At 37.2% G+C, this 25,397-nt stretch overlaps 1 protein-coding gene across 3 annotated transcripts in view; it reads left to right on the forward strand.

The window, feature by feature from the left end:
• The window catches only part of Pspc1 (paraspeckle component 1), a 93,168-nt gene that overhangs the window by 34,057 nt on the left and 33,714 nt on the right, over nt 1-25,397 (forward strand). For all 3 annotated transcript variants that reach the window (XR_009381246.1, XR_009381247.1, XM_059273580.1), the window contains exons 6-7: nt 2,406-2,511; nt 25,016-25,073. Coding sequence is in view for 1 of the 3 variants with exons in the window: in XM_059273580.1 (XP_059129563.1) it covers nt 2,406-2,511; nt 25,016-25,073 (164 nt within the window). In the remaining 2 variants the exon portion in view is untranslated. The remainder of the gene's footprint in view (nt 1-2,405; nt 2,512-25,015; nt 25,074-25,397) is intronic.

Genomic DNA, 25,397 nt, shown 5'->3' on the forward strand with positions numbered 1-25,397 from the left:
GATACTACAGTTACAGATGGTTGTGAGCAGCTATGTAGGTGCTGGGAATTGAACTCAGGACTTCTGGAACATTAGTCAGTTCTCTTAACTGCTCAGACTTGTCTCCAGCCTGAGTGTTAGTACATTTAAGTCATGGTGTGCCTGTGGAGGTCAGAGGACAGTCTTGAGTGTCCATGCATTCCATCCTTTCAGGGATAGAGTCTGTTGTTTTTTTATGGTTGTGTAGAACAGGCTACCTGGCTCTTGTCTCTGCCTGTCATGTCACTGTAGGAGCACTGGGATTATAGACCTATGACACCTTGTTCAGTTTTACAGGAGTTCTGGGCATTAGAATTTGGGGTCTTGGTGCTTGAACAACAAGCTCTTTACCCACTGAGCCATCCTGTCAAACTGAAAGTATTATTTTAATAGTAAAACTTAATATGTTAATAATGTCTGTGGAAGAAGTTAACCACTGTCTGACTTTGTTACTATAGCTTGCTTGATTTGTTGTCAAGGTCTAGCTTTGAATCTGGGCTAGTTTTGAACTTATTATGTATGTAGATCAGGCTATTCTTAAACTCTTGAAACCTTCCTTTGTCTACTAAGTGCTGGGATTACAGCTTTGCATCAGTGTACCTAGCTTTCCTCCTCCTCTGTGGTTTTTTTTTTTTTTTTTTTTGGAGACAGGGTTTCTCTGTGTAGCTTTGTGCCTTTCCTGGAACTCACTTGGTAGCCCAGGCTGGCCTCGAACTCACAGAGATCCGCCTGGCTCTGCCTCCCGAGTGCTGGGATTAAAGGCGTGCGCCACCACCGCCCGGCCCGTTTGTTTGTTTTTAAGACAGTGTTTCTCTGTGTAGCACTGGCTGTCTTAGAACTCCCTCTGTAGACCAGGCTGGCCTTGAACCCAGATCTGCCTGCCTCTGCTTCCTGAATGCTGGGATTAAAGTCATATGCCACCACCACCTGACTTTTCTTCCCCCCCTTTTTTTTTTAAAAGTTTATGTTGTTTACTTTAAATGAGTATAACAGATTAACACTTTGGATAGATAACAATCTGAAAAAATTAGATTTGACTAGAGATCTTCTAGGAGTTTTGCCTTTTTTCCCCCTAAAGATTGTGTGTGTGTGTGTGTGTGTGTGTGTGTGTGTGTGTGTGTGTGTGTGTTTGTGTGTGTGTGTAGATGTGTAGGGAAAGTGAGAGAATATTAATATTTGGTTTTTCAAGACAGCCTTTCTCTGTGCAGTTTTTTTTGCCTGTCCTGGATCTTGCTCTGTAGACCAGGCTAGCCTGGAACTCACAGAGATTTGACTAGAGATCTCTTAGGAATAACTTGTAGCTGAATTTTTTCTGGTCCTGCCTGGCTCCTATGGCCACTTGGACCCAAGTAAACACACAGAGGCTTATATTAATTATAACTGCACAGCCATTAGCTCAGGCTAACTATTAACTAGCTCTTACACTTAAATTAACCCATAATTCTTATTTATGTTTAGCCATGTGGCTTGGTACCTTCTCTCAGTTTTGCCTTCACATCTTGCTTCCTCTGTGTCTGGCTGGCGACTTCCTGACTCAGCCTTCCTCTTCCCAGAATTCCCTTCTCTGCTTGTCCCTCCTATACTTCCTGCCTGGCAATTGGCCAATCAGAACTTCATTTATTAACCAATCAGAACAACAGATTCACACCATACGAACTCACAAGAGTGCTGGGATCAAAGGTGTGTGCCGTCACTGCCCGGGTTGCATAATTGGATTTTTGTGTCATTGGTTCTTTGTGGTAATGTACTTTAGCTTCCTTATTCAAAAGTTTCTCAGCATATATTAATTATATATATAACACAATTCATTATGATATTTTCACCTGTATATAATATATTTTGGTCATACTTAAACCCTACTAGCCTTTCTCCTTTTCCTCCATATGTGAATGTCTGAATTTTGCTATGTAGGTTATAGATCTCAGACTTTTTCCCTTCTTTTTTTTTTCCTTCTCCCCTCTTTTATCCTCTGCTAGTTCTGGACTGAACCCCTCTCGGTTCATTCTTTGTACATGCTAGAACAGTCTTCTGCTGAGCTACGTCTCTTGTCCTTGATTTATTTGAGACAGCTCTGTGCTAGTCCATGCTAGACTTAAACTTGTGACTCTATGCTCTGCTCCACTGATGAGATCACAGGGCTCTGCTACTAAGTTGGCTGGAGTTCCTTGATAGAAGCATATGTACGTGTTGTGACTGTGGTTTGCAGTTGTTGTGGATTTGGAGGCCTGTAATAAAATAGAAGGTGAAATCTAGGATGTCCTTAGTCACAAACTTGGCATATGTAATGTAAGTTACAGAAGTTATACAAGTTTTCTTTTTTTTTTTTCTTCCATGAATAAAGTAGTGACTCAAATGTCAATGCTGAAACTTTTTTAAAAATGTTTTAGACATGAAGAGGAACATCGTCGTCGTGAAGAAGAAATGATCCGACACAGAGAGCAGGAGGAATTGAGGAGACAGCAGGAAGGCTTTAAACCAAACTATATGGAAAATGTAAGTAAAACCCTGGTTAACCAAAATGATTTAATAGGTCAGATGCTCTGTATTTAGAATTTTTTAGATTCTGGATTATTTAATAGTATATTTTTTGATTCCTGAATTTTTTATGGTTGTTAAACTAGTGATTTTGTTAATGTCTTTCTTGTAAGTGGTATATTCATTGAAGTAATATTCATAACTTATAAAATGTCTGTTACTTTTCTTCTGTTTTAATTGATTGGTAATAATACATGCTCTTCAATAAGATACCATGATACATTCATCATCTCTACCTGATATTTGCACTGTACCATTATCAAGTATTTATTTTTGAAAGCTTCAGATATGTTAGTGTCCAACCATAACACCTCTAAACACAGAGCTGAACCTTTTGCCTTGTACATTTCCTTTTTTAAATTATTTTGTATAAAATATTTAGCTTCATTCAATTTTGTTAATCAGTATGTTACTATTAAGCCCACATCTGTAAGGGTCTTACAAATGCATCTGTAGAGTGGGCTTTTCATGTTGTCTGATGTATTCTCTCTCATTAGTTACAGTCTGTAGGCGCTTCCCTCCTCCTTTTCTTCCTCCTTTTCACACAGTGCACCATTACGTAGACTAGGGCAGCTCATCTGTGGGATTTTCCTGGTTATAGGTTATTCAACACATTCTTCTGTCCCTGAATTTCCTTCATAGTAGTCCCAGTTTAAACTTTTAAAAATTATGTATTAGAGGTTGCGAGCTTGTGCTATGGGTGTGTTTGGAGGTCAGAGGACAACCTTCTTACACCTTATATGTATTCTGGGGAACTGAGGTCTCCAGGCTTGCCCAGCAAATGCCTTCTCGCCGGGCTCACGTTTTTTGGTTTTGTTATTTCCCAATGATGATGGCTCTATAAATACTTCAAAAATACGAAATTCTCTAAGTTCCTGATAATTAAACAACAGTTTCACTGTTCACTTGAATTCTGAAAAAATAGTTGCTGTTAATTTTATTCTATTGTCAAAAGCTGTGATATGCCCGGTGGTGGTGGTGGCGTACCCCTTTAATCCCAGCACTCAGGAGGCAGAGCCAGGCAGATCTCTGTGAGTTCAAGGCCTGCCTGGGCTACAAAATGAGTTCCAAGAAAGGTGCAAAGCTACATAGAGAAACCTTGTCTCATAAAACAACAACAACAACAACAACAAAAAAGCCATGATAGTTTAAAACTAAAACTTATTCAGTAAATTTCTGAGGCTGAAAGTATTAAGTCTTTGGTGCCTTTTTTCAAATCTCTGTTCTCATTCTTTTGTATCTGGGAATAATTAATTTTGTTTTTGTTCTTTGTTTTGTTTTATTTTGTTTTTGAGTAGAATGCATAAACACATATTTAACAAAAACTTAACTTGTAGTAACAAGAAGTGTTTGTCCTACCATCAACTAAATATTCTTTGTATGGAAATTACCTGGCATTTAAATTCAATTAGAAAAATGTTCATAATTGTTCTATCACCAGATTAACAAATGAAAAAATTTTAAAGCCTTTTGTATTTTTATTTATTAATTTCTAGCATTATCTTTCAGTTCTATTTTCCTTCTTGGATACTAAGCATTTAATGACTTATTTTAAACTGGAATCTCAATTTTGAACATAAATCTGTTGGATACTGTGTAATAATATAAAAGGAAGTGGAATTTAGCATATTTCCAGGCTAATACTGGTTTTCACTCTTCAAATAATAATTATCATATATAAGCCATATATGACGCATTTCTTACAGAGTTTCCACTGAGGATTAAGAAATTCTACGTAATCATTTTATTTTCCTGAATATTTACTAAAGGGATCTTTCATAGTAAAATAGGTAAATACGAACTTTGTTGGTATTTTTCCTGACAAGGACTTTACGTGTTTATAGTGAACATAGTTATTTGTAATGCTATTAATAATGTCATTCTAGCCGGGCGGTGGTGGCGCACGCCTTTAATCCCAGCACTCGGGAGGCAGAGCCAGGTGGATCTCTGTGAGTTCGAGGCCAGCCTGGGCTACCAAGTGAGTTCCAGGAAAGGCGCAAAGCTACACAGAGAAACCCTGTCTCGGGAAAAAAAAAAAAAAAAAAAAAAAATGTCATTCTAGTCGACTGTAAGGAAAAGATTAAGTAAAATATTACATTTCTAGACTTTTAAAGAATATTTCTAAACATAAGTTGGTCATATCATAAATGCATTTCCTGACTGTTTGCTTATTGGAAATTAATATAGATATTAATATAATGCCTATATAGATATAAGTGATAAATGACTATTTTAAATTTTACTTTTCTACCATAGAACTTATTGGGAAACATTACTTCATTTTAAAATTGAATTACAAATTCTTTAAATTTTGTAAGGGTAAAATTTGCTCGTGTGTTGAGGGGTCGGTGTTATGAGGGAATGTGGTCAGCCAGGTATGGAGATCAGGGGACAGCTTTTGGTAGTTGGCCTTCCCCTTCACCATGGGTTCCAAATACGGAACTTGAGTTGTCTGTCATACATGAGTTTTTACTTGTTGAGGCATCCTGCTGGCCCTGTAAGGTATTGCTTTTCTTTAAATGATTTAATAAAAGAAGTAGGTGTGTGTTTCTGTGTGAGGGTATGGTATGTGTGTGCAGGTTAGGATTCTCCGGAGCTGGAGTTCCAGCCTGTTGTGAACTGCCTGAAGTTCTTATTGAATCTGAACCCTTGTGCTCGGGCAAAACTGCAAGTACTCTGAACTCATCTTAAGCCATCTCATCAGCCACTAAATTCTTAAGACAAAAATCATTTTCTTAGCTGGGTGGTGGTGCCACACACATTTAATCCCAGCACGAGGGAGGCAGAGGCAGGGGATCTCTGAGTTCCAGGACAGCCTGGTCTACAAAGTGAGTTCCAGGACAGCAAGGACTACACAGAGAAAACCTGTCTTGAACCCCCCCCAAATAAACAATAAATAAATAAATAAATAAATAAATAAATAAATAAATAAATAAATAAATAAATAATTTTCTTTCAGAAATTATTTAAATTGGTAAAATTTTACTGCTATCTAGTGAACTTTGGGAATAAATGAATTAGTCATAAAATAGGCTGGCTTTATTGACATTTTTAAAGTAGATTGTTTATTATTTCACAAGACTATCTAGAATTAGATAGTATATTTACATTTAGATCCTTTTCAAGTGTTAGAAAAAGTATGTTTTGCATACTTAAAGCTACATAATAAAAATTCTGATTAGAATAGCAAATTATAGTCTGTAACCACTGCCCTTTTTCATGCTACCAAACCTTAAAGGTAAACATGCTCCTGTGTTTTTAAAAGATTTGGGGCGGGGTACTTGTAGATGGATCAGTGTGTCAGAGCACTTGCCGCCAGTCATGTAGACCTAAGTTCACTAGGATCCTCACTGTGAAAGGAGATAACCAACTTCAGAAGTTGTCCTCTGACCTCCACACAGCTCTGTGGCACATGAACAAAAAGACACCCCGAGATTGTTGAGGTGTTGGGGAAGTGACTCAGAGAGTAAAATGTTGGCGCGCAAACATGAGGACTTGAGATCTGAGGCATGGCCAGGCATGGCTGTAATCCCAGGAGCATCTCCCAAGTTGTGCTGGCCAGGCCAGCACCAGGTTCGCTGAGAGCTTGTCTCAAAAACTAGGTTTGAGAAGTAATTGAAGGAGACATTTCACCATCAACTTCCGGGCTTCCCACGGCATCCCGTAACACACGTACACACGTACACACACACACACACACACACACACACACACACACACACACACACACATACACACGAACACGTAGCGCATGCGCGCACACGCACACGCACATTGTAGAAGAGTTGGAAGTGGTGGCATATACCTGTATTCCAAGCACTTGGAGGTAAAAGCACGATAGTTGCTGCAACTTCAAGACTAGCCTGACTCAAGAGCTGAAGAGCTGGCTCAGTGGTTAATAGTACTGGCTGTTCTTCCAGAGGACCCAGGTTCAATTCCTAGTACCCACATGACAGGTCAAAACTGTCTGTAACTCCACTTAGAAGAGACTCGACACTCACGGCAAAATACCAATGCACATAAAATAAAAAACAATTTAAAAAAAAAGAGAGAGAAAGACAGGTAACTCAAGGGGGAAAAAAAACTAGCCTGTCTCAAAAAAACATAAATAAAAGTAAAAAATGTAGACTAGGCAGTGGTGGCGTACGCCTTTTATCCCAGCACTCTGGAAGCAAAGGCAACTCTGGTCTACAGAGCTTGGGAAGCAAAGGCAGCCAGTCTACAAATTTTCAGGACAGCTAGGGCTATACAGAGAGAAGCCCTGTCTCAAACAAACACACACATAGATAGATAAATAAAAGTAAAAAGTTGTTGACCAAAACGAAAGCTGGGTTGATGAGATGGCTCAGCAAGTAAACGTGGCATTTGCTTTGAAGTCAGATGACGTTAATTATATTCTCTAGGACTATACAGGAGGTTAGAACCATCTCCCAAAAGGTGCCTTTCCAAGTGTTGAAGCATGTACACACAGACATAATGAATGAATGAACAAGGAAAGGAGTAAAAATAGAAGAAATATACTAGAGACTAATTCTGATTCACTTAAAATACTTGGATTATATTGAACCATAGTTTGGAATATTTATAATTTATTCTTTTTTTCTTTTCTTTTTTGAGACAGGGTTTCTCTGTGTAGCCTTGACTGTCTTGGAACTTAATAGACCAGGCTGGCCTTGAACTTAGAGATCCTCTTGTCTTTGCCTCCAAGTGCTGGAATTAAAGGCATGTATCAACAACTTAATAAGTATTAAGTAATAAAATTAATACTTATTTTGGAAGGCTGCACAGCTATTATTTTTTGAAGAGCTGTCATATTTCAGTTATATTTAATGTGCTTGATAATTTAGCCACAATGGAATTGATACTTACAGGGATAATCAGAGGTTCTTCTTAGAAGCTGTGTGTTTGTTTTTTGAGATAGCATGTCACTCTGTAGACCAGGCTGTCATGGAATTCACAGAGATCTGCCTGATTCTGCCTCTGGAGTGCTACCATGCCTGGCAATTTAGAACTTTTTTTTGGGAGGGGGGAGTTTATATTATTATTATTATTGTTATTATTTTGTTTTTTCGAGACAGGGCTTCTCTGTAGTTTTGGTGCCTGTCCCGGATCTCACTCTGTAGACCAGGCTGGCCTCGAACCCACAGACATCCGCCTGGCTCTGCCTCCTGAGTGCTGGGATTAAAGGCGTGCGCCACCACCGCCTGGCTACAACTTTTTTAATAGATCAGAAACGGTAAGCTCAAGGTTTTCTCTCATTTTGGTGTCAATTTTTTAGCTTTTTTTTTTTGTTTTTTCGAGACAGGGCTTCTCTGTGTAGTTTTGGTGCCTGTCCCGGATCTCGCTCTGTAGACCAGGCTGGCCTCGAACTCACAGAGATCCGCCTGGCTCTGCCTCCTGAGTGCTGGGATTAAAGGTGTGCGCCACCACCGCCGGCAATTTTTTAGCTTTATAATGTTTACTGTTACTGTAAAAAAATGAAATATTAAAAGAAGGATTTCAGTAGTACTGTATTAATCTCAATAATTTTATGTTAACATTGTGTTAACAGGATTATTGAGGCATTCCAAATTCATGTTCCTGTAAAATGTGCCTTTGGGAAAAAAATTATTAAAGTTTTAATTCCTTTTTGTTCTTTTTAAGCTTTGAAATTAGGCTGTTTTTATGTGTTCTCTCTTTTTTCACTGTTTCAGTTTTAAGGAAGGAGTCAAATGGTAAGTTAACTTTGCCTGAGTAATAAGCGCCAAAGCAGATCGTCTTGGCAGGTTTGTTTAAGGTGCTACCTCTCAGTTTGTCATCCACTATTGGATAGACTTCATCAGTAGTAAGTGCATGAGGCCATGAAGTATACGTCTTTACGTCTTCTTTCTCTTTCTTTCTTTCTTTCTTTCTTTCTTTCTTTCTTTCTTCCTTTTTTTTTTTTTTTTTTTTTTGGATTTTTCAAGACAGGGTTTCTCTGTGTAGTTTTGGTGCCTATCCTGGATCTCGCTCTGTAGACCAGGCTGGCCTCGAACTCACAGAGGTCCACCTGCCTCTGCCTCCCGAGTGCTGGGATTAAAGGCATGCGCCACCACTGCCAGCCTCTAAATTTTCATTCTTATTTTAAATTGTCATTCTTATTTCATACTTAATTTCTTCTTAGAAAGTGTCAAACTCTTTGATAATAGGTGTAATTATAAATTAAATATGATAGTTTTCAGTTTTGTAACATGTCTTAGTTTTCACTACATTGTGTGTGTGTGTGTGACAGAGAGAGAGTGTGAATGTGAGTGTGTGTGTGTGTTTGTGTATGTGTGTGTATGTGTGTATACATTTAAAATTTTTTTTATTTCCTGTATATTTGTGTTTTGCCTGCATGTATGTGTGTGTACCACTTAAGTGCCTGGCAGCCATGGAGGTCAGAAGATGGCTTTGGATTCTCTGGAATTTGCATTACAGGCAGTTTTGAGCTACCACATGGGTGCTAGGAATTGAGCCCAGGTCTTTTGGAGGAGCTACCAGTGTTATTAACTACTGATTCATCTCTCTAGCCCATATATATCACTCTGTAGAGCAGGCCGGCCTCGATTTCAGAGATCCACATGCCTCTGCCTCTGGAGTGCTGGGCTTAAAGGCACGTACCTTGGAACTTTCAATAAGTATACACAATGAACTTGGAAATGGTATATGCTATGACAAGTATTTATTCAAGCTGTGTTCCTTTGTCAGCGGACTTCCACTGTAGCACTGTGTCAAGACTAGAAACAGGGCTGAGGATGAAGCTCAGCCAGGAGTGCCTAACCTACCATGCATGAAGCTCTGAGTTCCCTCCCACACTGTACAAACCTGCATGAATAGACAGTACAGGTTTGTAGTCTTAGCGTTGCTGAGGTGGAGGCAGAGGGTCACAAGTCCAACCTAGGAAACGTAAAACCCTGACACAAAAGAGAAAAACCAAGGGATGGGCTTGTTACAGTTGAGGGCAGCACATCCCTAGCATCAAAAAAGCAAAACTAGTTCAAACAGTTGTGGGAGGAACAAAATACAGTCAGCCAATGATTTCATATTTATTCAAGAACGTTGTTTTTCAAATCACTTAGGAAGAACTCTTTGTTTTTTGGAGACAGGGTTTCAGAAACTGTAGCCCTGGTTGTTCTGGAACACTCTGTAGACCAGGCTGGCCTCCGAACACAGGAGATCCGCCTTCCTCTGCCTCCTGAGTGCTGGGATTCAAGGCGTGTACCACCATGCCTGGCCAGCTAGGAAGAGCTCCTTAAAGTTATGAGTAGCAACCTTGTAATAAGTCTTTCTCTTTCATGCTAGCCAGCTCCCAAATAATGACATGGGAACTTCTTATTAATTATGAAAGCTCAGCCTGTAACTTGGGCTTGTTCCTAACTTGCTCTTAAAACTTAAATTAACCCATTTATATTCATCTACGTTCTGTCACGAGGTGTTACTTCTCTTCTGTCTTGCACCTCTTTTTTCCGTGTCCTCTCATCTCCTGTACCTAGATTCTCCTCCCTTGCTCTCCTTGGAAATCCTGCCTATACCTTCTGCCTAGCTATTGGCCATTCAGCTTTTTATTAGACAATCACAACAAATACATCTTTGCACAGTGTACCAATATACCACAACACCAGTTTGAGTGCTGGCTCAGGCCTTTAACCCCATGTATTTGGGACGCTGAAGTTGGTGGATTACAAATTCAAAGCTAGCCTAGGAAATACATTTTAGTGGCAGACAGCATAGCATTGCTGATGTTCATAGTCCCTACCCAGTACTTCATACACAGAGTGAATCCCTACACCTTTTTTTGGGGAGGGGTGTTTTTTGATTTAGAGACAGTGTCTTGCTATGTATAGCCTGGACTGGCCTGGAACTTGCTATTTAGACCAGGCGGGCCTCAACTCAGAGGAGATCTCCCTACCTCTCTCTCTCCTTATGTCTGAGATTAAGAATGTGCATGCCACTGTGCCTAGTAAATCCCTACAAATAATTAACCTAGAAATAATTTTATGTTTGTTTGATTAGAGAATATTCTGGCATTGTGTATTTGGGCATAGTGATTTGCTAAATCAGTATGTAACAATTTATGACACATTCATGAAACTACTGAAAAATACTTGATCCCGCAATATTTTGAATCAGTAGGTTTATGTTGGGAGCACAGCTCTGGATTTTAAAATGTTGGGCAACATATTTAATTTTTTAAATGATGCTTAAGATGCACTTAAATGTGTTGAAATCACTATGGTAGTGGTTCAGGTTTTTAAGCAGTAAATGGCCTCGAGGAAACATTGCAAATAGTTAGGAATATATATATACAATTTAAGTAGTACAGCATTCTGTATGAGTAGTGCCTTGTACATTCGGATATCAACCTTGAATTTGTCTTTCATACTATATGTATGCAGGAGATATGGTCTCAAGTAATGGTACTGTTAATTTTTACTGATTTCATCTGGACCAGGGGTCAGCAGACTAGAGATGGCCATGTTCATCTGCATGCTTTCTGTTTTTGTAAATAAAATTGAAACACTTTTGTTAGTTTGTTAATATCTGCTTTGCCTTACAGAGGCTAAGTTGACTAGTTGTGAACGATGTTATATTAAGAGTGTATGGCAAGCAAAGACTAGAATATTTATTACTTGGCGGTGTTTGCTGATCCCTGATCTAAAGTCAGTATGATAATTGGGGGAAATCTTTAAAAAAAAAAAAAAAAAGGCTCAGATTATCCAAACTCAACAGTCTGTAAATTACAATGCAAATTAATTAATTTGTATGTTTCCTTTCCAGTGTTTTTAGAAGGCCCACTGAGCACATCTGCTCATATCGTAAGATCCAAGGTTCCTGAGGAATCCAAATTAGGTTCATGATAATCTTGTTATAAGTCAAAGCGAGAGTTAAAGAAGCAACAGCTAAAGTGATGCTGCCAAACGCTGTTCTTTGCGGGTTTCCAGATGCTTTTAGTTTTCATCAATAGAGCTCTAGCCATTTTTTCTGATGTTGCTTCCTTGATCAGTAGTGTCAACTTTGCTGTGTTGTTGAAACCTCCATGTCAGTCTTTTTTTCGTGTACTGTATGTGTTTTCCATTACCTCCATGATTTAATTACAAAATTGATTTGCCCGGTGTGACATGTGCAGAACAAAACAGAAGTTTGGGAATAATAAAAGTCATTAATTGGAGCTAGCCAAGGAGAAATGATACCTATAATTTCTTTTGCATGACAAGGTCAGTAGGTACACATTTGTTGTCTTAAATGATGTATGTATTTTTTTAGACAAGTTGTAATTTTGTATTTTCCATATGGCTTATTCCTCTTCCCTTCTAAATAATTTAATGAATAATTTGATTGGCTTGCAATAGAAGGTTTTCTTTTTCCAGAGAAGTGGAGAGGAGTCAAGCAGCTGCCCATTCAGAGGACACCTTTTACAAGTAGTTTTCCATGGCCTTTCATTTTTTGGGAGTAGTTGAAGGTATTAATACTGCAGGAAAGGTTTAGTTTGGACTTCGACATGACTTGCAGTTCAGCTAGTCGACAGACTGGGACATTTTGATAAAAACCTAAACAAATGATATAGTGATATTGTAAATGGTCTTAGAAGTAATGTTTTATTTGTAACCAGTTTGGATTATTACCCTTTCACTTACTTAATTGGATCTTTCTATAAGCTAAGGACTTGTAAGTATTAGGGAGGGTATACAGTGTTTTTAGAAACTTTTTAAAAAATCGCGTACACTACAAAAGAACAGTGAGTCTGAGTGTTTAATTAGAATGCCACCTGTAGCTTGGGGGTACATAATTGAAACAGACTTCTGATTAAAGAAAAATACACTTGTTAAACTTCTGATGTTTACTCATGTTATTGAGAATGTTAATGTTCTTTAGGATTTTGATGATTAGATATATTTGCATTGAAAGTATTAGTCAGGGGGTTTGAGAGGTGGCTCAGTTGTTAAGAACATTGGCTGCTTTTCCAGATCATATCTTCAATTCTCAGAACCCATATGGCAGGCTTACTGTCTGCTCTAACTCCAGTCCCAGGGGATCCAGTGCCCTCTTCTGGCCCCCAAGGGCACTGCATACATACAGGAAAAACATCTAATAAAAAATATTGGTCATTTTTATTCATATACTTAATTCTTTAATTATACTAAAATATTAGTTTTAATAAAGGCTAATTACTTACAAGTTTACATACAAATTGGAGCAAATAAATAGTGTTCTAAATTGCCTAAAAAAAAAAAAGACAGGATTTTTTTGTGTAGTCCTGGCTGTCCTCAAACTTAGAGACCTGTATACTTCTTCCTCCCAAATGTTGGGGTTAAAGGCATGTACCATCACTCCCAGCTATTAAATTATTTTTAAAAATAGAAGACATAAAATAACTTTTTTTCTTTTCCCTTCTCTCTCTCTCTTTCGGTTTTTCGAGACAGGGTTTCTCTGTGTATATTTGGAGCTTGTCCTGGAACTCACTCTCTAGACCAGGCTGGCCTCGAACTCACAGAGATCTGTTTGCCTCTGCCTCCTAAGTGCTGGGATTAAAGGCGTTCTGTAGCTAGAGTTTTCCTGCCTGGCCCACAGTCAGGACAAATCTCTCTCACCTGCCAGTCCCACAGCCGCTCAGACCCGACCAAGTAAACACAAAGACTTATATTGGTTACAAACTGTATGGCCGTGGCAGGCTTCTTGCTAACTGTTCTTACAGCTTAAATTAATCCATTTCCATTAATCTATACCTTGTCACATGGCTCGTGGCTTACCGGCATCTTCACATCCTGGTTGTCATGGTGGCGGCTGGCAGTGTCTCTCTGACTCAACCTTCCACTTCCCAGCTTTATTCTCCTCCTTGTCCCGCCTACACTTCCTGCCTAGCCAATGGCCAATCAGTGTTTTATTTATTGACAAATTAGCAACACATTTGCCATACAGAACATCCCACAGCAGCGTGCGCCACCACTGCTGCTGCCACCACCACCACCACTTGATTAGAATATCTTTATATGTTACTCTTTTTTCAAGAGGCAACTTGGTGTTTCAGAGGAGTCCATAACGGACATAACCCCCCTCCCCACCCGCATTCCTGGAGATTGTCTATAGTATAGCTTTTGTATAAACACAGTTTGTATGTTACCTCTGATTCTTGATCCCAGCTGTAATCCTTTCATTTTTGCTTAGTTTTTAGTGCTTACAAATTACATTCTAATTTTTAAAATGTTCTCATTTACTGTTATACTAATTATTTAGAGGTCAGGGTTTGTGTATTTGTAATATAGTTATTTAGATGTAAGCTGAAAGAATTAAATAGGTCTTTTGTGTGTATATTCTCTACCCCTATATGCCAGTGTAGGCCATAGGAGCTCAAGCTTGTAATCCTAGAAATCTGAGGGTAAGGCAAGAGGATAACAAATTTGAGGCCATTCTGGGGTACTTACTACATGGGAGATGTTATAGATTAAAAGATAGGTAGGTAGACAACCTATAGTCATAGTTTTAGCTGTACTTTATGGGTCACTGTGCCTTGGTGTATTGTTTCTTAGATTTGACACTTGGTAGATTTTTAGGAAAACACAGATGGCACTGAGATAAAATTACTGGACTCTTACAGATTTTTATAATGGAATCACATATGAATAAACTGTCAACCAACTTTATGATGTGTGTGCTTGCTTTCAGCATACTTAACTTTTTAATGTAAGGATGCTATGCACTTTATACAAAGACTGGTTTCCATTACAGGAAGATTTTTCCATTTAGGGGGGAAAATTCCACATTATTTCCTGTACCATAGAAATTTTGATGCAGAGTATTTATACAGGGAAGGACCTTTATGAGGTATAGCTAAAATATTTTTGAAGATTTAGAGAACCATTCTCTATTGGGGAGTGTTACTGAGGAAAGTTTATTTTCAGTATTTTCTTTGAAATTTTCACTGATAAAATTGGTTTATTATTCTGCTGTGTTGTAGGTCTGTCTTTTCATTTGAAATGGTAAGTTTTAATATTATTTTTGGTTCAGAATGGTAAGATCTTACTTTTAACAGATACTTATCTTTTTTGAGTAAGTGGAGAAGAGAGTTACCATTGGAGAATAGAAGTGGTTGGGCTAAACATGCCTTGGAAATGCTGTTAATATCTATAACGTAGTTAATACCTTGATTTAGTAAGTAGTTTGAGTTAGTAATATGTTTGAAGAAGGTATATTTAGCTTGTTACTTCTGGTCTGTGACTTTATTTTAGAGCTACTTTGCAGGAATTATTATTATTATTATTATTATTATTATTATTATTATTATTTTCCGGAGCTGAGGACCGAACCCAGGGCCTTGCACTTGCTAGGCAAGTGCTCTTTGCAGGAATTATTTTACTTGGTGATTATATTTTTAAAATGTTTTTAGAACAGCTTTAATATTGAGAGCATGAAGTTATATAATATCACCTAACTGTCAAGAATTCTAAAACTAGATAAATGAGCATTTTAATATTAACTAATAGCACTGTAAACCTTGGTTTGTAAACATACTCTACTGGTGATGTGCTCACGTTAGATTGTTGATAATTATAATTTTGTTTTCAAAGACTTATTGAAAAATTTCAAATAACAGTGTATTGGTAAGTTTGCTTTTTGTCTTATGCCTGCTGTATTTTAAATCTTTTCTTTTGATTGTAAAGGTAACCATATTTTATGTAAGGTGACTCCTTTTGTTATATTTTACATTTTCTGCATCATCAGCATTGATATGGTTTTAGCAATAGCTTCTTTTACAAATTCAAATTTGATATAACTGATTTTTATTTAGTACTTAAAATCTGAAAATTATATAAAATCTGCTACTTTGAGCTACTTACTTAGGAAAAAAATGTGTTTGTCAACATATCAGTGCTTCTCCAAAACTGTTCATATGATTTTAAACAGCAAAGAAACAGATAAAGATTTTTGCTTCATGACATATGTATGTAATTCTTCCTAACATTGGACCGTATAATGCGTTCTTCCATTGCTTTCTTCTTTCCATGGGACCAATTTCAGATGTCTCGTGTACAGTTTATGTTTTGTTCTTCCGTTCATCTTTTATAACTTGACCTGGCCAATCATAATATTTGCATAATGTTCGTAAGAAAATGTGCTGTGTGATAAAGAGACAAGTCAAGGGGGCAGAAATGTCCCACTAGTGTTAGTAGGTTTGTTAAGATCTAGCTGATGCCATTGGTCAGATCCTTCGTAGTTTGGTATTAAAAAATAAAACTAGCCAGGCACTCGGGAGGCAGAGGCAGGCGGATCTCTGTGAGTTCGAGGCCAGCCTGGTCTACAGAGTGAGATCTAGCACAGGCACCAAAACTACATAGAGAAACCCTGTCTCAAAAAAACAAAAACAAACAAACAAAAAAACTAAACTAGGGGGCTGGAGAGATGGCTCAGAGGTTAAGAGCACTGCTTGCTCTTCCAAAGGTCCTGAGTTCAATTCCCAGCAACCACGTGGAGGCTCACAACCATCTGTAATGAGTCTGGCGCCCTCTTCTGGCCTGCAGGGATACATGTATACAAATAAATAAATCTTTTAAAAAAAAAAAAAAAAAAAACTAAACTAAATTTGACAAATTACTAAGTATTACTGATAATATTCTAGCAACTAAAAGTGTATTTTCAGTGGCCTGTGTGTGTAATCCCCATTGTTAGGCTGAGATAGGGGGACCAAGAGTTTTCATAACCCCGTATCTCAGGAAACAAAACAAAAGCAGATTTTTTTTCCCAGAGAATTTGGTATGACAATTCAAAATTATAATCATGAATGTAGGTCCTCACTGAAATGAATTACAAATATTCTCTATGTATATATTCAAATACTAATTTTTGTATAATATATATTCTCTTTTGTCTGTTGATACCTTTTAGATTATATGTGGTTATATGCAATTCAGTCTCAGAAAAATACTAGGTATTAAAAAGCAGCTATTGATTTTGTTGCTTGTTAAGGCTTGAAAATGCATTATTGAGTGAAAGCTCTTATGTTTTAAATCAACTCCATGCTTGTTACTTTGATTTCTGATTGGGCAAAGAGCAGTTATTTTTATGATTAACGTAGAGTAAACTTAATAATTGATTATTAAGCTTTTTTTGGAAGGCTAGGTATCCTATCTACCTTTTGCTCTTCTCTAATTCTAATTCTCCCTTCTTGCCTCCTCTTCCTCCTCCTCCTCCTTTTTTTTTTTTTTGTTGTAGATTCTTAAAACTAGTTTTAAGGCTGCGCAGTGGTGGTATATGCCTTTAATCCCAACACGCTGCAGGCAGAGGCAGGCAGATCTCTTGTGAGTTTGAGGCCAGCCTGGTCTACAGTGTGAGTTCCAGGACAAGCTCCAAAGCTCAAAGGTACACAGAGAAACCCTGTCTTGAAAAGACCAAAAAAATAAAATAAAATAAAATAAAAAGTAGGTTTAAATTTCTAGCAACACTGATGAGCAGTCATGGAAGTTTCCTCATGCCTTGTCTGCTATATCCTCCCACTATCTCTGTACTAGCAGGGCAGGTTACTAGTGTTTGATGAACACATGTTGGCACATCATTACATCAATTACAGCCAGTAGTTAAGGGTTATTATTAGGAGAGTTTTGACAAATGTATAATGACTTTTATCATTCTGGTGTGGGGCAGACAAGTTACACACACACACACACACACCCTCACATACCCTCTGCTCTGCTTTTAGCCTTACTTCCTTATCCTTAACAACCCCTGTTCTTTTTACTGTGCCCATGTTTTGTTGTTCATGGAATGTCATAATTTGAATAATACAGTGTGCAGTGTCCTTTACATTGGCATTTATCATTTATGATTTAAATATTCTCTGCATCTTAATAATTTGACAGATCATTTCTTTTTAGTGTTAAACAATAATTTTGCTTTCCTAAATATACCATAATTTATTTGAAGATTTTTTTTATTGATTTCAAGTTTTAACTATTATTAACATTCTTGGGAAATTTTTGTTTGGACAGTTTTCAACTCACTTGGGTAAATGCAAGGTGATTTGGACCATATGGTAAGAGTAAAGTGTTATGTAACCACCAGACTTTCTTTCACAATGTTTATACTATTTTGCATTCCCACCAACAATGACCAATGATTCCTCTTGTTGCTTCTTATCTGTACTTATCTGTCACTGATTATTGGACACTGGCTATTTGAATGCTTCTCTCTCTCTCCTTTTGCTATTTGAATACTTTTTTTCTCCTTTTCCTCTTCTTTGTCTTCTATTAATTTTTGCTTTATGTATATGAATGCTTTACCAGCATGTATGTATGTCTGCTGTGCCTGGTGCCTGGGGAGGCCAGAAGAGGTCATTGGATCCTCTGGAACTGTAATTATGGATGATGTGAGCTGCATTGTGGGTCCTGGAAATTAAATCTATGTCCTTGGCAAGAGCAGCCAGTGCTCTTGACAACTCAGTCATCTTTCTAGTCTATTTCTTTCAATTTTTTTATTCTATAGTGACATGTGATGCAAATTTCATTTAATGATGATAAAACTGAGGACTACTACCTGGAGCATGAGTATTTTAGAATGCGTGTATTCAAATTGGAAGCAGAAAGTCAATGTTATATTCTGGGAGTTTACGTTTCACCAGGTATTTACTCCTTCTCTGATTGTGAATTATATGGAGCTTTGGATGTTGTTTTCAATTATCTGAATTCAAAGTGTTAAATTATCTAGGGATCATGGCTTGAGCCTGGAACCCAAGCACTTGTGAGACTGATGCTGGAAGCTTGCTTTTATGGGAGGCCAGTCTGGGCTGGGTTGAGGCCAGCTTGAAAAGCAAGCTGGGGAGGGTCAGTGCCACCCTGTCTAAACTTCTCTCTGTGTTAGTTAGGTCTGCAGCTGTCAGTCTCTGCAAGCCATTTCCTATTCCTATTTGGTTAATAGCTTACACAATGATAGTTTTTTGCTATTCTTTTTGTCTAGGAAGAGTGTTTTAGCTAACATTTTTGCTTGCTGACAATATTTATTTAATGCTTTTTCATGGAAGTTTGGCCGTTTAGTACCCTGTTACACAAGTTTCCTTACTAAAGCAGAGAAAAGAATTGGTAGGTGTGGTTGATATATTTATAAATTTAGGTTTAGAAATAATTATTGATAAGGTTGAATCTTGTTAACTGCCAGAACTTGCTATTCTTTGTACATTGTGTGTGTTTAAGTACTTGTGTCAAAAGTTGATCCCTAGACAATTCTTAGAAATTTCTTAAGAAGATTGTTGAGGGCTGGAGAGATGTCTCAGTGGTTAAGAGCAATGGCTGTTCTTCCAGAGTCCTGACTGAGTTCAATACCCAGCAACCACATGGTGGCTCACAACCATCTGTAATGAGTACTGGCGCCCTCATCTCGTCTGCAGGGATACATGCAGACAGAACACTGTATACATAATAAATAAATCTTTTTTTTTTTTTTTTTTTAAGAAGATTGTTGATCATGGTCATTGAGACTGCATTCAAAGAAAAAAATACTTTACTTTTGCCTTTCATATTATATGATTCTTTTTAATTATATTGCCTTAAAATAAAACACAGTGGTCCAGCAATATGGTTCAGTAAGTAGAGGGTCTTGCTACCAAGCCTGGCAACCTAAGTTTGATCCCTGGATACTTGGTGGAAGGAAAGAACCAGTTTTGCAAGTCCTTTGTTTTATATGTACATACACACTCAATCCATGCAAAATAATTGTAAAAACCACAACCACACCATTTTATTATGTCAAATGTACAATATATTTAAAATCATACTTATATCCTGAAATTAAAGGAAAAGTAGAATTAGATGCCAGTAGTGGAGTATTTACCATGCTTTGGGAATAGATTAATGTATGTTGGTGTAGACTTTTTTTTCCCCTACTTTATATTTTCATTGAAGAAGAATGGCTAGAACTTCAAAGAGTTCTCTTGGGTCTAGAGAGATGATTCAGCATTTAAGAGTGTGAATTGCTCTAACAAAGGACCTGAGTTTAATTCCTGGCATCCATATCAGGTGGCTCAGAACTACCTTTAACTCCAGATCTAGGGGATCTGATGCTTCTGGTGTACTCTGGAACCCTCACACATGAAGTATACACTCACGTGATATACACATGGTAAAAGATAAAATAGGGGCTTGAGAGATGGCTGAACAGTTAAGAGCATTGGCAGCTCTTGGACAGGACCATGTGTTGATTCTCAGCACCCACATGGTGGTTCACAATTGTCTGTAACTCCAGTTTCAGGTGATCTTATATCCTCTTCTGGCCTCTGTGGGTACCAGGCAAGCAAGTGGTGCATAGATACACATGTAGGCAAAACACCTCTCTCTATATAAAATAGTAATAGATATTAATCTATTTTTTTTTTTTCCGGAGCTGAAGACTGAACCCAGGGCCTTGTGCTTGCTAGGCAAGTGCTCTACCACTGAGCTAAATCCCCAACCCCAATATCTACTCTTAAAAGAAGTTTTGTTTTGTTTTTTTTTTTTCAAATGAGATTAGTGGCATATGCCTGTATTCCATCACCTTGAGAATTGAAGGCATGAGTGTCTGGACTTCAAGGCCAGCCTCAGCTCCTTAGCTCCAATCCAGCTCTTCTAAATGAGCTCTTATTTCAAAACAAAAAGACACACAACAACAGAGCAATGGGATATCAATATGTGTGGCATCTAGATCCCTTTACACTATTACAGTTTACTGAAGACCTGAAACAGCGTTTTAGTTTTATTAATATTTGCCATTTTACAAATTACAGCCAGTTTTTAAAAGATGTCGATGTTGTAGAGATGGATGATGGTTCAGTGCTAAGTGTAGTTGCTGCTCTTCCAGAGCTTGAGGCCCACAGCCGTCCTTTTCTGGCTTCTGTGGGCATGTACACACATGCCACACACAAAAAAAGAGATGTTAGAAAGTAAATTAAAAAAATTTTAATGCCTATATAAGGAATGCAGTCTTATTTTACATTCTGTGTCGTCTTTTTTTTCAGAGCTGAGGACTGAACCCAGGGCTTTGTGCTTGCTAGGCAAGCGCTCTACCACTGAGCTAAATCCCCAACCCCACATTCTGTGTCTTTAATGTTTAATAAATTTGTGAAGTGTAGAGCAAATGGTAAATTTGTAAATTGCTTAATATTCTGCCACATCAAATAGTTATCTTCCCATGCTTGCTTTTGTATTTCGTGAATTGCAAAACTATCCATGAAGCCAAATGTGGTTGTATACACCTTTATTCCCAGCACTTGGGAGGCAGAGGTGGGTGGATCCCTGAGTTTGAGGCCACCTTGGTCTACATATCAAGTTCCCAGCCAGCCAGGGCTACACAGTCAGACTTTATAAAAGAAAATTCTTACATGGATAATACTTGAATTGTAGTATCTTAGAAATGCTTTTGCACTAAAACCTATTGGTCTGCCTTGAACTTGGAGTGGAACTTTTTATCATGAAAAAATGTTTAAGCATCACGTAAATGATTGCTCTTAAGCAAATCATCTAATTGTTACTCTCTGTTACACAGAAACTATATTTCTCAATATCATGTCAGTAGTCAGATGTTGAAGTCCTTGGTAAAAATGTGTTGAAAGCAGTTTGTTTCCTGTGTTTAATAACCATCCTCCTTTATAATATAGCAGAAGTGCTGTCTGTATGTGTTCTGTTTAGTTAGACAGGGTAGTAATAAAATACATGTAGCTGATGATGGGTTTAATAAAATTAGTCAGTTTTTGCTACTTCGTTCAGATATCCATAATCATATTTTAAGTTAGATGTATATCATGAATATAGTAGTTACTAGTACACAGTGGGTTCAGGTTCCCTGATTTGTGTTAAAACACCAGGATTTTCTCATAATCATTGTTTTTGCTGTGTTGGAATGTCATGAATATTGATATTGTAAAAATTTTATTGATAAAAATCTCAATATTATAATTTAGTATTAGAACTTCCAATGTTAAGTAAAACAAATTTTGTTACTTTGTGTACCTTCTGAAAGGGCTATGGATATTCTTAAGTAGTACTTCAGGAGCTCCTGCTACCTTGGAATGTACATCTTTCTGTGCTTGGTTCTGGAAAACAGTTGTTCATTGCTTCTTATGTTGTCATCTGTTAATTTATAATTCTCTTATGGAAAGATACAGTCTTAACCATGTAAGTTAACTTTAGTTAGATTTTTTTTTTTTTATTGTTGGGATTGTTGAAGGATGGAGGCATGTTGTAATGGTGAAATTTTAAGAATTCTGTTAGCAGAATTTTTATGACAACTTAGTCATTTTCTCTTTGTATTGCCTTGAGCAAGTTAATTACTAGCTCTTTATCTCAGTTTTATCTTCTGCTACAGTGGAATGGCTGTAGAAATAGGCTGGGGAGGTGGCTCAGTTGGTAAAATGCCTGCCATCCAAGCATAAGACCACAGGACCTATCTACAAAGCCAGGTATTGCAGTCAGACGTGGTTATGTGAGCCTGTAATTCCAACTTTGGTTCTCTGTGTGTGATGGGTATTGGAGCCCAGTTCCTAAAACTCCAACCTCTCTCACTTGATGTACTTGAGGTTTAATGAGAGATTCTGCCTGAAAATAAAAAACTGGGCCTGGTGCTGTGGTGTGTGCTTTTAATCCTAGGCACTCAAGAGGCAGAGGCAGTCTCATCCCTATAAGTTTGAGGCTAGCCAAGGTTACATAACAAGTTCCAGGCCAGTCAAGGTTTCAAAAAAAGAATGGTGGAAAGCTGTGCATGATGTTGTGCACTGTTAATAATCCCAGCACTCAGGAGGCAGAGGCTGTTGCATTTTTGTGAGTTTTTAGGCTAGTCTGTTCTACATAGCAAGCTCTAGGGTAACCAGGTCTACACAGTGAAACTACCCAGATAAAAAATATGGGAAAGGGATTGAGGGAGCACACCAAGTATTGACCTTGGGTCTCCATGTGCCATTTGAATTTTGCACATGATACACATGTGCACACACAAAGGTAGTTCTTCTGATAGAGTTGAATCTATTTTAGAACTTTTCATTGTAATTTTATTTTATTGCATGGAAATCTTGAAGATTTCCTTTTGTGTGCTTGTGTGTGTGTGTGCATGTGTGTGCTTGCCTCCCTGCCTGCCTGCCTACGTGAATTAATATGCTTCACACGTGTGCAGGTGCCTGATGGGACCAGAAGAGGGTTCCAGTTTCCCTAGAATTAGAGTTACTAACAGTGTGAGCCACCCGTTTGTATGCTCTTTCCCTCCTGAATCATCTCTCCAGACCTCATGTTAAAGTCTTTATTTTTTAAAGATTTTTTTCTTTTTAAATTTATGTGTATCTGTGTGAGTTTATGCCATGTGTATACTGGTACCTTGCAAAGCAGAAGGGGACAGCAGATCCTTTGATGCTGAAATTAGAGATGGTTATGAGCTGCCTGGTTTGGGTGCTGGAAACTGAAGTTAGGTCCTTGGAAGAACAGCAGTTCTTAACAATGGGCCATTTTTCTAGTCCCTATTAAAAGACTGTTGAGATGTTGGCTACAGTTTTTTTTAGTTTACACTATAAAGAGTACTTATGGTAAAATAAAGCATCACTAATATCTAAGAAAATGTTACCTTTTTTTCTATTTTAAAATATATTAAAAGCTGCCCATGCCTGAGGTTGTTGCTCAGCTCTTGCCTATCCTGCTTGAGGCCCTGGGTTTGATCTCCAACATTATTAAAAGAAATTTTTGTAAGAGAAGGAAAGGTCTCTTGCCTTTTTGCATTTGCACATAGTTGTGAATTCTTAAAGTTGGTGCGGATAGACAATACTTGGAGTCTCACTTTCAGGTTATAAAATCACTGTGCCATAATCTTTGCTTCTTTTGCATTTCACTAGAGGTATGTAACAGTAGATTTGGAAAATGGCATTAGCCTGAAGTCGCGAGAGGGATACTTAACTAATAAATACTTAACATGTTTAAAGTTTTTTCCATATGATGCTTGATTGATCATCATTTCAATCTTATGATTTTTGAGACAATCTATCTCATATAGACCTGGCTTGCCTACACCTTGCAGAGATACCTTTCTCCCTCTGCCTCATGGGAGTGCTGGGATGAACGGCATGCTCTACAAGTCCAGCTTTAGTCTTCTTATCCTTTTCATATGTTAATAATATCTATTAATACCAAGTTTTATGAGAAGAAATAAAAATGTACTTCTAAGAATGTTGAAAAATAGCTTTTAGGAAGTTGTGATAGTTTATATTTTCTTTTTTTGTTTGTTTGTTTTTCCGAAATAGTTTATATTTTCTAATAAATGAGACAAACATTTATTTTCTTTGTATCATAGCTTTGTTCATTTCACATTGCTTTATTAATGCTTAATTAAAATAACTATTTCTTTAGATTAAGTGGGCAGAACTTTTCCCTCATTCCTGTGCTAGTGGATCCAACCATGGATTCTGTGTTTGGTAGAGAGGTGCTCTGCTACTAAATTCTACAGACAACCACTCTGGGATATCTTTGAAAGAGGTCACATACTACTTAATGCTATTTATTCTTCCATTATAGCGTTTTAGGTCCTTGGTTTTATATACTGTTTTCTCCAGTAGTACATCATCATTAAACATTTAGGTTTAACAACAATTGTTTTTACCAAGGATAATTGTTGTGTTTTAATGAGCCATGGATTGAATTGAAGCATTCATTGATACTTTAGTCTCAGAGTACTTTTCATGTTTTCAATACTTAGTATTTTGGTTGAAGTGGTGTTAAAATTTCATTTTATTGAGTAATTTCATTGGCTTAATTTTGAAGTAACTGGTAGTAAACAATTCTTATGAAGTAGCTACTGTAATGAAATTTCAAGTTATTAATTTATATGACCTACTTCTTGTGTTATAATTAACTTCTACAATGCATCATTTCAGAACTAGGCAAATGAGAAACAATTTATTCATGTTTCAAATAAAACCACTGCTTTATTTAAAGGAAAACTATTATATAAAACTTTTTATAGCTGATTGTGCAGACTGAAGATTTGGGATGTATCTGTAGACCAGAGGTGGAATAATACCTGGTTAGTTAAATAAAAATGCAAGAATTTTTTGCAAGTTTTATATATTGAAAACTGCCTGTAACCTTAAGAGTATTTAACCTGGAAGTTAAATATAATTGGCCTTATTAATGCTAGGTTTTTCTTTGATGAAAGGTCTAGACAAGTTTCTTTGAAGTAGCAGCATTAAAGAGCCTACAGATTTTATGTTGTCTGGTTCATTTGTAATCTGGTCTTCTGTATCAACTGGATATTTTAAGCATTTAATGCTTATTAAGCCTTGGATGCTTGAAGTTTTTTTTCCCCCCTTTTGTTTCCTCTCTCTTCTAGTAGTCCTGTTAAGTAAATAATGTTGGAAATTTTCAGAATTTTTAATGGAAAGTGATATCCCAACTCACTCTTTTCTGTTTGATTTTAGATGGGAAATGTCAAGTCATAAGATCGATAGGTTGACTCTGACAACTATGTTTACTTACAGAGAGAACAGGAAATGAGAATGGGTGATATGGGTCCCCGTGGAGCAATAAACATGGGAGGTAGGGATTTGAAGCAAAAGACTTATGTAACTTAACTTACTTGTAATTCTTTTGGGGACTGTATGCTGTTTGTGGTATTTGTATGCCAAGAAACTGAAACATGGAACCAATTATGAAGATGATATATCTTATATTTATTAAATGGGATAAAAAATGTCCTAGGAAGAAAATTTTACAGTGACAGATACAGTTTGATATTTTCAGTGAAAGAAGCTTTTTAACTAGATTTTGATACATGGTGAAACAAGTTTAATCATTGTGTGATATAAATATAATGCTATTATATTGCACAAATCAAGTTTCATTTTACCCCAGAAATTGACA

This window comes from Peromyscus eremicus, chromosome 9 (genome assembly GCF_949786415.1).
Source record: "Peromyscus eremicus chromosome 9, PerEre_H2_v1, whole genome shotgun sequence".
Taxonomy (NCBI): domain Eukaryota; kingdom Metazoa; phylum Chordata; class Mammalia; order Rodentia; family Cricetidae; genus Peromyscus; species Peromyscus eremicus.